Below are 15,031 nucleotides of genomic sequence, written 5' to 3' on the forward strand. Positions count from 1 at the left end.
ATGCCCACCACCATGCTGGAGCAGAGCCTGCCTCTAGCAACGCCTTCCCAAGAAAGTTTGGTAATTAAATTCGATGCCTCCATGCCAAGCTATTCCAGAGCAGTTCAGCGAGTGGAACAGCTCATGACAGACCGATAAAATGCACACACGGCTGCGCCGCTTTAATAAACATCCCCCTGCACTCACACTTGAGTTGTAAAAACTGTGCTTCCAGCCATCACAAATGAGAACTTCTCTCCTGGTGTCTTTGCAAGCGGAAAGGGTATATTAGTTCAACCCATTATTTGACTCACAATCCTTAGAAAATAGGTACACCTTTATCCCGGGTGCCTGTAATAACCAGCAGCCAAAAAACCCCAACCCGCAGTAGGAACCGGCTCGAGCTATTTAAATGTTTTATAAGTTTTTTTCCCTTTTTTTTGGTAATTGCAGAAACTTTTCCTAATCTGACATTTTGTTAAAACCCCTTATTAGAAATTATGCAGCCGCAGAAGAAGAGGGAAAAAAAAAAAAAAAAAAAGAAGAGAGAGAGAGAGAGAGAGAGAGGGGGGAAAAAAAATAGAATAAAATATAAAATAAAATAAAAATGAGCTGGCTTCACAATTACCAAGTCAGCCCATGCAGCCCTTCGCTATTGTACGAGTGGCATAAACCCCCCGGCGGCCTATCAGCTCCCTGGCAGGCAGGGGGCTGCGCTATTCAAAGCGAGAGATACAAGCTGCAGGGCAAAAACCTGGCAGCTCCCATCTGACCCCCCAATCCCCGGCTGGTGACAGCTCCAAGCTCCATGGCAAATTAGCCCTTCTCACATTACAATTGCAGGAGACAGATTCCATTAGCGGTATCTGAAATTGAGTGGAGAGCTGCTCCGTTATCAGACTTGACTCATAAGCGCCGCTATTAATCAGAGCTATGATAGCATTTATATATTTCAAGCTATCTGCCGCCGCTGTGATATTCTGCTACAAAGGGTTGATGGGACTTAGGGAAGGGAACAATGGAGCTTTCTGGGAAAAGCAGAGTAAATCAAGAAAGTCTGTGACTTCCGCACATTCTGAAGGGATTGCGGTTTACATAAATTTTCTCCCAATTGGAGATTGAGCTCTTCCTCATCTTACACATGGGATTTAGTTGTCACTCAATGGTAACAGCTGTGAAAAGGTGAAGCGGCCCACCGCTCAGAATATTGCCTCCGCTTTTAAAGCAATTAACCCATGAACAGGAGGATACCTGGTGATATCAAAGGGATTAAGCCAGGCAGTGCATTATTAACATTTCCTTGAACTAATTCTAACTCTGACTAGCTGTCAGAAAAGACTCTTCAGTCTTTAAAAAAAAAAAAAAAAAAAAAGAGTTTTTTTTTTTGCCCTGCTTTTTCCTCCCCCCCTCCCCTCACTTCAAAACGAAGCAGAGTTACTGCAGCCTCGTGTGCCTACTTTAGAGCCAAATGCAAATGAACAGATTTGGTAATGTCTTCAAACAGACTAAACTCAGCGCCGGTTTATTATGGCGACAAGTGGGAAAGAAAATAAAAATATACATAAGATCAATTAGCCAGAGGCCAGGGGAGATATTTTAAAAGCTAATTAGTACACGAGTACCTTCCTTTCTTCTCTCCCTCCTAAAAGTTTGTAACTACTTATTATTAAGCACATCTGTTTTCCAAATGCCCAAGATCCTCCTGCTGTGCTACAACAGCGGTAATCTATGATAATCTGTAATCTGGAAAAATCCAAATATGCCCTGCAAAGAGATTCCTCCTTCCTCAAAGCCCAATTTTTTAATTTCCCACTCCAGCTGAGCGGGCACTGGCTCCTCTCTCAAGCCTCCATCTTCCCCTAACCATGGCAACAAAAAAAGGGGTCAAACTGTTCAGGGATGACTTCTGCTCTGGTAAACCCATGAACCCCAGGGATATGGAGTATTTCTTCACTCAGCATAGGCAGAAGACAACTTTTCCCAGCACCAGTTAGTTTTAAGGGAGCATCAGCCATGAGGTTCCTCTGGGATGGCCATGAAGGTCACCCATCCTCCTGGTCCTTCCTAGGGACCTTCCCACGAGAGCTCCAGGACACACAGCCCAGGAGCCAGAAAGCTCAGTGCCATCAGGATGGTCAAGTGCCATTTCCAAAGCGTTAAGATGATAACAAAATGATAAAATAATTTTGATTATTTCACTATGCAACACAACTAACGCTGCTTTTTGTTGGCAGTGAGAGAAGAGCTGGCTCTGGTTTTTAAATACATCCAGAGCGTGTTGTTTGGAAGGTTTAGGGGGCAGAGAATATATATATATACACACATATATATATAAAAAAAATAAATATAAAAAAATATATGTATAATGTATTAGTCCAAAAGTTAATACAATACCCAGAACAGCATAATGAAGAAACGTGACTGGCTTAATTTAATGCGACATTTTCCCCCTTTTCCAAACCCCGTGTCCAACTCGGACAGAATAAAGCTGGCAAAAACTTACTAGAAGCACCTGTGCAATGACACCACCTACTCTGCTACTGCCCCTGCAATAAAACAGCTTTGTATATTTAAATACCTCAAAACAGCCAAACTATGAAAGGTGTACACTGGAAAAGAAAAAGCACTTAGAGGAAAGCATCCTATTTCTCTTTGCAAGAGAATGCAAAGAATGCATCCCCTGTGCAGAAAATGACACTCTGGCAATCATATTATAAGAAGATAATTGGTTTACTTTGTAAACTTGCTATGCTTTGCCTCCCACAGTAAAAAAAAAATAAATAGTTGTTTAAAGAAACAATCCTACAGCCGCGCTCGCTGCGTCCTAAAAACATAAAGCAGCTCCCCCCTCCTTCAAAGCAAAGATGAATTATTTGCCTCACTTACAAGCAGTCCGAGAAAACTCTTTGTAAATGCCATTTTACGATAATTACAGGCGGTTTATTACGACTGTGAAGTGGGGGGGGGGAAAGAAAAATCCGTATTGGAGAACTAACTCAAAGGAGCGAACGGCTCGCTCCGAAATAGTCTGGATTACTGACAAAGGGGCTTTTTGCATCAACGTGGTTCGACATAATTTTGCTTTAAGAGGAACAATCCAGGCTTAAAAAAATGTAATTAAATGAGTAACATAATATACTATAATATAATGAAATTAATAAGCAAACATGCGGAGCATCCCGCCAGCCATCACCTGGCAGAGGAGGAATCTGTTTAAGGAAAAAATTCGATCCTAATCCCGCACGTGCCGTAACATCCCAAACGCCACCCGGCCACGGAGGGAACCACGACTCTCTCCTTAAGCAGCAAAATTATCCCGACCCGCCGAGGAATAAACTCGGGAAACGACTCGAACAAAAAGAATCGATGGGGAAATAAAACAAAAAAAAAAAAAAGGGGAGAGATTTACTGTCCGGGGACGCTGGAAAAACCCGGCGAGGGTAAACAGCAACCCTGCCCGGCTGGTGGGGAGAAAAGAAAGGTTTTAGAGGTTAAGTTCAGGTCAGACGACAAATGAAATTGTAACAACCCAACTGACATTGTATAATGTCTTCTTCACTCGATCAATAGGGCAGCGTCGGCCCCATTTCCATAGAGATGGCTTCCTCCCCGCTGAAGGGTGGCTATTGTTTGAGGAGGGAGATTTGCCACTTGAACCGTGTTGCTCCCGAAGGATGTGTACTTCATCAATTATTTGTGCTCCTAACATCTACATATTTTCATATTAACGTCCACGTTTTGTGCAGCACGAGGAGCAGGTGCTGATTTTTCCCACCGGTGCCTCGTAGGGGTCACCCCGTCAGCTGATTTTATTTAGAGGCAAAAATGAGGGGGGATTTGATAGACCCATTTGGATTCGTGAGGATGAACAAGCCCAGTTAAAAACACACCACATCACCTTCAGATAGTTATGGCTTCATGCAGTGAACACTTGCTAGTTGTTTTTTTTTTCTTTTTAAAGTAGATAAAAAGGCAACAAAAGTAATTTTATTTTTTTTTTTGGCCAAGCGAATGTTGTAAAAAATAAAGCAGCTTTAAGTTGCTTAAAAGGAAAAATGTAATGCTGTAATTTGGAAATAAAATTGACCTTACAATTATTTTCAAAAAAACAATCAATCCTTGCCAGGTTGAATAATTCATCCTGTCACTATCTATAAATAATTTCTAGAAGTCCTAATAGTTTTTATCATCTCTTGGTTCCAGGTTTCCCATTCCTTCGTGCAAATTTTAAATTTGACAGAAGCGCCGTCTTCCAAATCCAATTAAACAACAACAACAGCAAAAAAAAATTAAACCTTTAGAAGTGCAAAAGTAATTCCCAAAATAATTCCCAAATTTAGCCTGTCATTGGTCTCCCGTACCCTCATTTCTGCAAAGCGACGATCGCATCATTTCACGTGCAACAAACTGGGCAGGAAAGGAACTGTCTCGCTGCAGTTCAAACTAAAAACTGGGGCAGAGCTTCACAGTAACTGCAATAATGGGAATAACCATCATTAAAAAAGAAATCAGAAACCAAATATTAAAAACCCTCAGCAACTCCTCGCAGGAGTTTTTAACACAATCGGGTTGTGCTCCGACGCTGCGCCGGGCACTGTGCACGGGAGGGCAGCGCCACTTCCAGCTCCCCAAATACGCTGCAAAATACAGGATATTAAATTAAATAATGCTGACTTAATTACATGTATTACCCACCAGTAAAAGCAATCACTTTAAATGCCTACGGAAATATTTAGGAATTACTTAAGCAACTCCGGTAGGTGCACTTTGGAGCTGATGCTGCGTGAAAGGTGAGGCACAAAAAGCAACTCCTCTGCAGCAGATTTTGGGGATTTTGGACCCCGTGGACCAAAGTTTAAGCGAGCTCAGGGCTCTCAGGCTGTGCAGGATCTGGCCCCTCACCCCCCATTTATTCCTGCTTTTATTTCTGGGTTGCTCTCGCTCTCTGGGAAGGTTTCCCTGAGGGGCGACGCAGCTCTGGGGACGGGTGGGAGAAAAGGGCTTTTGTCAAAATAATCTGGGTGAGGAAGCGCCCCCGTCTCATCCCGGAGCGCCCCGATATCACTTGCAGCCTCCAAACGTGCCCTATTTTCCCTGCAAAAGAACATCAGAAATTGTTTATACGGGTTGTGATAATCCTCTCAAATATGGGTCAGGCTGAGGTTAAGAGCAGCCAGAACTTGCACATCAAAGACGAGCGGGGTTAACAAACCCACCTCCCCCCCAGCCCCGACCACGTGCGCATCCCGATTGTTCCCTTTCCTCCCAAGGTTAGAGGTCCGGGGAGAAGGGATGGACTCGGGCATCTCCCGAGCCTGCAGCCAGCAGGGAAAGGCAGGGATGCTCTCCCTGGTGCTTGGGTACCACCGGCAGGCAACTGCCCATCCGCCTCCGCCGGGAGCTGCAATTAAACCAAGTTCACGGTTTCCCGATAGGTGAAGCTCATCCTGTTAATTTAAACAGACCATCTGCATCTTTCGAGAACGACAAACTTCATTAGTTCTGGTTAGTTAAACCGAGCGGTGATTTGTGATAATGAGCCTGAACAACCTGTCACGTCTGTGGAAGGGAAAGGGCGCACTTTTTATTATTGCTATTATTATTATTTAACAGAAAAGAAAGGGGGAAAAAAATAAAGGGGGGACCTTTTGTGTGAGAAAGAAGGTCAAATTCAGATTAAATCGCTGTTAGGTTAATCAGAGGAACTAATTAGGGACGGGGGGGGTGGGGGGAAACACTAGTCCGAAGGCCAGAGGGGAACAGAGGGAGCCTTCGGAAACGTCCCGAGCCGACAAACAACAAAACCCCCCGGATGACTTTACCTGAAAACCGTGTAAAAAAGCAAAGAGGCGGCAGCTGCTCCCAAGAAGCCGCAGAGGAGGTTGACTCGGGAGGCGGGGGAGCCGCCGGGCAGGAGCCCCATCGCCACTTTGGCCAGCAGGGTGAACAGGGGGTAGCCGGGAGGGTGGGCGACCTACGGACAGACCGACACCGGGGGGGGGTTGGAAAAGGGCTGGAATTCGACCAGATCAAAAGCAGAGCAGCACGGGATCCAGGGGGATCTCCCCCCGGGGATCCAGGGGGGTCTCCGAGCGGCACCTCTCCCCCGACCCACCCTTTGGGTACCAGTTTCAAGTCCGCAAATATTTTTTTTCTTTCCCTCGGTGGATTTGGCTCCACGCCTCGCCCATAATAACGAGGCGGCGAGAAAAAGGAGGTGCCACGTTTCATTAGCGTGCCTTAAAGGGCTCCTTGTTTGGGTTCACAGTATATTAGGGTCATTCAAAAGGCTGTTGTTTTTTTTTTGGAGGCGTTTTTTTTTGTTGTGTTTGTTTTTTGGTTTTTGTTTTGTTTTGTTTTTTGTTTTTTGTTGTTTTTTTTTTTTAAAAAGCAGCTCCTCAACTATTTTATTGGTTAGCAAGTTGAAAGACCACACTGCTATCGGATTACCACCGCGCTGACAGTCCTAAGGTCTTGCCTAAAGGGATCATGCACCATAATAAAGTTTATTAAATAATAAAACTTATTAAAATTGTTAACCCGATTTATTTTATTCTCCCCAGCTTATACAAAATTTGGGTTGATAATAAGCCAGCTACTGTATATACAGTAAAGCCTTTGCTTTATAATTTAGTTTAATTGGATTTAAAACTTGAAGTAAATTGTCGCGTGCTGTACTTATAAGTTAGTAAAAACTGTGGTTTGAAAATAAATTAATCTACTTTACTCCATGCTTAATTAAACTTCCTTAATTCCTAAAACTGTTAATGAGAGCATTGATTAAACAATAAAACTAATACTTACTCCAAGCTCATATGCGGCTGTGATCAGCTCCCCTGTGAAAAAATAATGTAAAACCAATAATTACTATTAGGAAATGACACTCCTCCAAAGTTTTCAAAATCCAAATGCTTGCATTGGGGTTTTGCATTAATTTGACTGGATAAAACTGTAAATCTGTGGAGATTTAACAGCATGAAATTTTCTAAGAATATTTTCTCCCTCTGATGTCATTGCACAAAATATCTTTTGTGTGTTTTCGCGAGACTTTTATGAACAGATAAGTGAAAATATAGGTAGGCTCGGGCAAAGAATGGCCTGAGACACTCAAAATGCAGACATTTGTGTGTGTGTGTGTGTGTGTGTGTATTTTTAATTTAAAACCAACTGACTCAATAACTTTCAAGCACTACAGTTTACAACGCTCAAGCTGCATTGTCTCTTTGACAACCCAGTCGTTTCTCATTAAAAAAAACCAGCAAAACAAACAGCTTTATAGTTTTAAAGAGGGAAAATACAATCACCAATCGTGCAAATCTACATCCCCATATTTGGGAATGCTGCTCTCCCCTGATGCTAAAGCAATTCTGCTTTGCAAGTAACTCTTTTACCTGTCAGTGGATGCTGCATCCCATTAGAAACCCCATTCAGATTTTGCATTTCATTTGTATTTTACACCAGGACAAATAACTGCCACAAAAAGACCCACGTTAGCATAATAATTAATAATAACTGGCATTTTTAGAGTGCTTGATACAGAGAACACTCTCTTTGCAGAGAACACTCCCTAATGATGTATAATAAACACATTCAATAGGCACAACACATCCAGGGATGAACCAAGGGAGGACAAAATTTAAAAATTACCGCTGGTTTTCCTCCTTTCCCTCAAATTTCATAATCCAATTTTGCAGAGCCTGGTTTTACTGGTCCTGCTAATTTTGCAAGTGCCAAGGTCGCAGCAGCTTTGTCCCATCGTTAGATGGGAAAGACACAAAGCAAGGGCACTGATGGCTTTAAATCCTAAATTAAGAATATTTTAAATTTCTGCACAATTATGTCTTTAACACGCAATGCAAAGGGGGACATTTCTACAAATGGCACCTTTAAATGCTGACAATTCAGTAAATGGTGCATTTTAAAAGGAAGATGCTGTTGGCATTACTGCTGTTGGTTGGGACACTGTTCCCAAGCCAGGCATGGCTTCACCTTCATTGAAGTCCTCCTGGGATACAGCAATAGGTCCATCTAAAAGGACTAAAGATTAAGATTAAATCCATGCACATCACTGTGATATTGGTTCATATCACAGGCAAGAATAACCCCAAAGCAATACAGCCACAAACCAACCACAAAGCTGAAAAAAAATAATATAAATAAAATATTAGTGGCTGCCACTGCCAAGCTTTGAAAGACAACAGCACAACTTTGCCTTGTAAGAATTAAGGAAATAAAAGTAATAAGACCTGCAAAAAAATGCTCCTGGGCTGTAGGCCTGTTGGATTCCACTGGGAAAACCAGAAGGAAAACTGACTACTTTGGATCAGGTTAATTCTCCATCTCCCACCCACATACCTGGGCATCACTTACAGCCTCCATGGACTAGAGGAGTAAAGAATACTAATATTAAAAAACAAAACACACAAAGGGAGAGTGCAGCACCCACAAACTTGATTTCAATGTATTTCTCGTGAGAGAGAACGACCTCAGGCATCTTCAGAGGCCAGCTCGAACTGAAGGGTTTATTCCCTCCAACTCCACGGGGCCAGGAGTTGGACTCCATGATCCTTGTGGGTTCCTTCCAACTCAGGATACTCTATGATTCCTGATGTAAATACACTTCTGACTGTCCAGACTGATTCCCTAATAAAGGTGTTCGGGCAACAGGCCTAATGCTGCCTGAAAACTGATTTATCCCCAGCAAGGTTGGAGCTGATGTTTGAAACACCACAGGGAATGTTTGGGGTTCTTTTCCTTTTAACTTTATTTGAACCCTTTTTAAGCTGTTTTAACATCTGTGCATGTTTCTGAACTATAATTCATTCCCTCATTTCTCTATTGTAACAGTAAGTAACACGAGAGAGCTGCCAGTGGAAATACCGATTGCCTTTGACACTTTTGGATTACTGCAAACTTTGGGAACAATTAAAAAATACACAGATAGCTTAAAAAATAAAAGAAAATACCAGGCTCCCTGCCTGAAAGCAGATCCAGCAAATCCTTAAGCTGGTCTTTACTCACACAAGTAGCTTCAGTGCTTCTGGTGGCACAAGTTTGAGCTCCGTGCTCAGGCACGGGCAACTTAATCCCCTTGTGCAGAGACTTTCCAGGGGACTCCAGCTGAAGCATCCCATGGGCTGCTCAAGCCATGAGAAACATGGGAATAACCCCCAAAAAACACCTAAGTGATGGGGAGGCTGCTGGTTGGGACAGGCATGAGGGTACAGCAGGGACAAGCAGCAGATTTAGGAGAAAAGGCCAAAAAAATAAATATAAATAAGGACAGACAGGGAGCGAGGAGACCATCCCAAGAGATTTCTTTTAATATAATTCCCTCTAATGTGGGTTCTGGAAGCCTGTTAAAGCAGCCAGTGACCCCAGGCCACTCCTGGAGCATCTCTCTGTGATACACACCTAGTTGGTGTCCTTGATACCTCTGACTCCTCCTGGCAGGGGAGTGATGCACACACATATACACACAGGTGCTGTGCTAGGAAGAGCCTTTGGAAACTAGGGAAAGAGCAACCCCCCTCCTGCCTCCAAAATGGGATAAAATAACCACAATAACCCAGGGAAAGTGGGGTCAACCCATGTGCTGTTTGGTTGCTCGCTCTATTTACCAGGATAATTCACATCAAGCAAAAAACAAATCCCAGCATCGATCCATCACCTCACTGGGAGAACCTGCATCCCTCTTTGTAATGGTTATTTGCACCCTGGAGGGAAAACCCAAGCTGAAGGACAATTAAAAACCAGGTTCCAAGGCTTTGCTCAGCACAGAGAACAGGGACCCTGCACATCCACAGACATGTATTTTCCATCAGGAAGAGCTTTAACGGACAAAATGAGAATAACTGCAAATATATCAACCATCACATATTAACTGATACACCCAGAAAGAGCAAAACCAGCCCTGTCAGTAACGTGGGAGCAGAAGCAAAAGCTACTGGCCAGCCTTGCCAGCATCTCTCTCTCTCTCCACACATATTGAGGCTGTAAAATCCATGCATCCATTAAAAGCCCATTTATTTATAAGGAATTTCATGCACAGCTTGGATTCGAAGCCAGTGATGGCCAAGAGGCACAGAGTCAAACAGACCCACCCAACACTCTTCTGGCATGTGAAAGAAAGAAAGTATCCTGGACAAAAAATTACCAACACATTCCCTAAAAAGATCCAAGCCCTCCTATCCCCAAATCCCAGCTGTTCAACGTTGCAAAGCAAGGTATTTTTTTAAGCAAGGCCAGACTAAACCAGTAAAACCACAGAAGGACCAGACAGGAGAATTCTGTCCCACCTGGGTGGGACTGGCAGCACCAAACACAAAACACCACATGGTGGAAGCTGCAATTCCAGACAGGCAGATCCAGAGGTTTCACTGCTGCACTGGCTGTGGCTGCACAGGACAGAGAAAGGGACAGCCTGGGCAGTGGCAGCACATCTGGCAGGGCGGCACATCTGGCTCCTGATGTCACCAGCCAGGGGACCCGATCAAATCCTCTGCTGGAAAGCTCAAATACAGGCAAACTGCTTGGAGAGGGTCAGGGCAGCACGGGGTGGCCCCAGGGCACAGCCCCAGAGGGACATGGAGCACTGACCCCACGGGGGGAGCCCTGGGCAGTGCCCCAGCCCCGGGGGGTGAACACCCCAATACAGGGTGTCGGTGGTGCTGTGGGGCAAGTGCCCCCATGGGGAGGTTCAAATGCACCAACCCCAGTGGGGTGAGCACCCAAAGAGTGCCTGCACTGCACCAGTGACTGTGGGGGGTGTGAACTTATGGGATGGGCAACCCTATGGAGTGAGGAACCCTATGGGGTGACAATGACCCAGCAGCTGCTATGGGGGAGCAGCCCTATGGGATGACAGCAACACTATGGAGTTAGAAACCCTATAGAATGACAGGAATCCAAAGAGGGTGACAGCAATGCTCCAGCCCCTATGGGGGAGAAACCCCTTTTGAGATGACAGGAACCCTGCAGGTGTGACAAGAACACACCAGCCCCTCTGGAGCAAGGAACCCTATGGGGTGACAACAATCCTATAGGGTGACAGCAATGCACCAGTCACCATGGGGGAGAAACCCTATGGGGTGATAGCAACCCTATGGAGGTGACAGCAATGCACCAGCCCCTCTGGAGCGCGCAACTCTATGGGGTGACAGCAACCCTATGGAATGCCAGCCACCCCATGGGGTGACACCAATGCAACAGTCCCTATGGGATAACAGCAACTCTGTGGCATGACAATGATCCCAGCCCCAACAGGATGAGCACCCCTATGGGATGACAGTAACCCGATGGGGTGACAGCAGTGCACCAGCCCCTGGAGTGAGCAACCTATGGGGTGAGAACAAACTTATGGGGTGACAACAACCCTACAGGGTAGCAGAAATTGGTGACAGCAACCCTACAGGGGTGACAGCAGTTGCACCAACCCCTCTGGAGTTTGCAACCCTACGGGGTGACAGCAACCCTGTGGAGTGGCAGTGATGCACCAGTCCCTATAGAATGAGCATCCCTATGGGGTGACACTGATGTTCCACACCCTATGGGGGAGTAACCCTATTGAGGTGACAGTGACCCTACAGGGGTGACAGCAATGCACCAGTCCCTATAGGATGAGCAACTCTATGGGGTGATAGCAACCCTCTGAGGGTGACAACAACTCACCAGTCCCCCTGGAGTGAAGAACCCCATGGGGTGACAACAATGCACGAGCACCAAGGGAGTGAGAGCAACCCTACGGGGTGACAAGGATGCACCAGCCCTTATAGGATGAGCATCCCTGTGGAGTGACACCAACCTGATGGGGTGACAACGATGCACCACCCCTCATAGGATGAGCATCCCTATGGGGTGACAGCTACCCCATTGGGTGACAACAGTGTACCAGCGCCTGTAGGATGAGCATCGCTATGGGGCGACAGCAAGCCTCTGGGGTGACAGCAACCCCACGGGGTGACATTGATGCACCAGTCTCTGTGGGGTGACAGAAATCCTATGGGGTGACAAGGACGCACCCGTCCCTATGGGGTGACAGCGATGCTCCAGCCGTAATGGCTCAACCCCTAAAGGCTCAACCCCCCCACCTCGCCCCCCGAAGGCTGACCGCGATGCAGCCCCTACGTGGCCAGGGTCCCCAGGGCGCCACCTCCCCGTGGGGTGACCCCCCGCCCCGGCCCCAGGGGCTGTCCCGCCGCCCTGGGTACGTTACCCGCATCCCCGCCGGAGCAGGCGCGGGGGCGCAAGTGTGCCGCGTTACAGAGCGCCCGGCCAGCGCCAGTGCCCCGGCGCTCCTCCCGCCCCCGTCCCGTCCGCATCCGGTCCCGGTTCCCGGTCCCCGCTTCCCATGGTGCGCCCCGCCACCTTCCGGGTTCGGCCGGACCGCCTGCCACTCCACCGCCCGGCGCCGAGGCGGGGAGACATCCCCCCTCGCCGCTCCCGGCTCCCTCTCCTCCGGGCCCTCTCTGCCCGGAAGCTCCCTGTTATCCGCAAAAGCCTCTGAAGAACCGAGGGAGAGCCGTCAGTGCGCTGAAGCGACTCCAGTGCGGGCACTCGTTCCTCTCATCTACCCCCCCACGCATGGAGGAGTTGGACAGGCCCAGGAGAGCGGCGTGTGGGCCGCGGCGGCTCGGGCGGACACCGCGCTGGGAGCGGCGGGGAGAGGCGGGCGAAATCACCGCGGAGAGGCGGGGAGGGGGGGAGGCCCCGCGTTCCTGCCCCTCCAGCCCTCCCGCGGTTCGTCCCATCAGCGAAAATACATATTTGAGGATCAGCCACCTTTTGCCCTCTCTCAGGTTCACAATCAATACCCTCTTGTGCTGCTGCGGCTTGGTGCAGTGGGTGCTGGGTGCAAGCACCCAGCCCGTGGGGGCACAGGCTGCAGCCCCCACCCCCACCCCCCTAGCCCCAATGTACCAGTTCACTGATAATAAAGATTTTAACCCCTAAATGGGGGGGTCCTTCACAGGCACGAGATGCTGGTGAGGGAAAAGATTGGAGGTGTCAGTGTATGGAATATTAAAAGCGGCGTTTCCCACTGCGGGAGTAGTTAAGGAAGGCAAATAGCATCCCAAGACCTATCGATAGAGGACTAAAACACATCCTTGGAAATCATTATGGGATTGTACAAAAGAGCGGCGAGGCCATACCTGGAGAATTGAGGCAGATTAAAGAGAGGCTTTTGAATACAAATGAAAAAAAGGTGTAGGAGAGGGTAACGAGGATAATAAACAGCCTCGTGGATTAGATCTAAGTGGAGACGTTAGAAAATTAGGTTTGCATTTATTAAGGAAAAAAAAGAGCAGGATTAAGGGTTGACACGACTGAGAAAATACACCTGTCGTGTTCTGGGGACTGGAGAAGCTGCTGCTGAAGGGCTCTTCTGAAACAGCAGCACAAAACCCCCAAAAATGCACAATCTGAAACCAAAAAAGGCATTGAGAGAGTTCTGGAGTCCCCAGCACAGGAAGGACATCGACCTGTTGGAGTGAGTCTGGAAGAGATGATCAGAGGGGTGGAGCACCTTTTCTACATGGAAAGGCTGAGAGGACTGGGATTGTTCAACCTGGAAAGGAGGAGGCTCTGGGGTGACCTAATTGTGGCCTTCCAGTGCCTAAAGGGAGTCAAACAGAAAGAGGGAGAGGGGCTGTTTTAAAAAGGATGGAGTGACAGGACCAGGGGGAATGGGTTCCCACTGACAGAGGGCAGGGTTAGATTGGGTACTGTAAAGAAATCCTTCCCTGTGAGGGTGGTGAGGCCCTGGCACAGGTTGCCCAGAGAAGCTGTGGCTGCCCCATCCCTGGGAGTGTCCAAGGCCAGGTTGGATGGCGCTTGCAGCAACCTGGGATAGTGGAAGGTGTCCCTGCCCATGGCAGGAGAGTGGAACTGGATGGTCTTTAAGGTCCCTTCGAACCCAAATCATCTAGGATTCTATGAATTTAGGGAAGGTCTTCTCACGCAGTCCAGAGATGGCCAAAGAAGCTGAAGTTTGACCCGCTCAGAAGTTAACGGGGTTGCTGGGAGGAACTGGTATAAACACAGGCTCCAAACAGCTGGGCCCACGTGGCTGCCTTCCTTCCACCCAGAAGGCTCTGTGGTGGCCGAGTAAGCCTCAATGTACTCAACTTGTTGGCAGGTTTCTGCCAGTTGTTGGCTGAGGTTCATCGGGGAGAAGAAAAAGATATGTTGCAATCCTCCACTGCCAGCCATTGTCACTATGGAAATGAGCGGGGTCATTGTTCCCGCACCCGTTGGGGCTCCTAAAATGTAATTTTAGCAGCAAAGTGCGCAGCCTGTGTGTGAAAGCAGGCTGGTGGCGAGGCTCTTTATCCGGAGCGTGGCTTTTTTCTTTGCAGTATTTTTCTTTCTTTGTGTTCCCCTCGGAAAAGGCATCCAAAGACAAATGTTCGCCGGGGCTGATTACAATTATATTGATGGGGGAGGCAGCAATTTGCAGGCGAATATCGAATGGCTGGTAATAATATGGTGAGGACAAACTGTTCTTTAATTGTCCTGCAAGTTGTTTTATATCTTTGTCATGCAGAAGCTGGAACTTTTAGGGTGCCAGTGACAAAGTACTTTGCTGTAGTGTGGTAGGGCAGGCTCACAGCAGCCTTTATCTTATTGAATAACCACCACCATTTCAAAGGCTGGGATTACAGACACACTTTATGTTGAAAAGGGCATTTACATTTTTCTTCTGTAAACAGAAATCTATTAATTCGTGAGATTTTACTCCCCTTTCTTCACCAGCCATGACCCAGGGGTCCAACCAAGACAAGAAGGACATGCAACCCCATTTTTTTTTGTTTTGTTAGAGACAGGTAAGGTATTTTTTGGCTCATTTTCATCCCTGCTCTGGAAGTTGGGAGTTGTCCAAATCCAAGTTAGATTCACCTCGCTGCAGAGCAACCCTCCAGGATGTCCCAAAGTTTTGAGGATGGGCTCAACAGCAATAAAAAAAAAGAAAAAAAAGGCATTGCTTAAAAAAAAAACAACACAGGGGCAAGTGGAAAGCATGTGAAAGATGGCCTTGTGCTGCACATAGTGA

At 46.9% G+C, this 15,031-nt stretch overlaps 1 protein-coding gene across 1 annotated transcript in view; it reads right to left on the reverse strand.

The window, feature by feature from the left end:
- TMEM260 (transmembrane protein 260) overlaps window positions 1-5,932 on the reverse strand; it is a 29,843-nt gene extending 23,911 nt beyond the window's left edge. The window contains exon 1 of the mRNA XM_018083017.1: window positions 5,802-5,932. Coding sequence (XP_017938506.1) covers window positions 5,802-5,902 — 101 coding nt within the window. The 5' untranslated portion in view covers window positions 5,903-5,932. The remainder of the gene's footprint in view (window positions 1-5,801) is intronic.
- Window positions 5,933-15,031: the final 9,099 nt, after the last annotated feature.

This window comes from Manacus vitellinus, unplaced genomic scaffold (genome assembly GCF_001715985.3).
Source record: "Manacus vitellinus isolate BGI_N305 unplaced genomic scaffold, ASM171598v3 scaffold_6_pilon, whole genome shotgun sequence".
NCBI classification, from domain to species: Eukaryota; Metazoa; Chordata; class Aves; order Passeriformes; family Pipridae; genus Manacus; species Manacus vitellinus.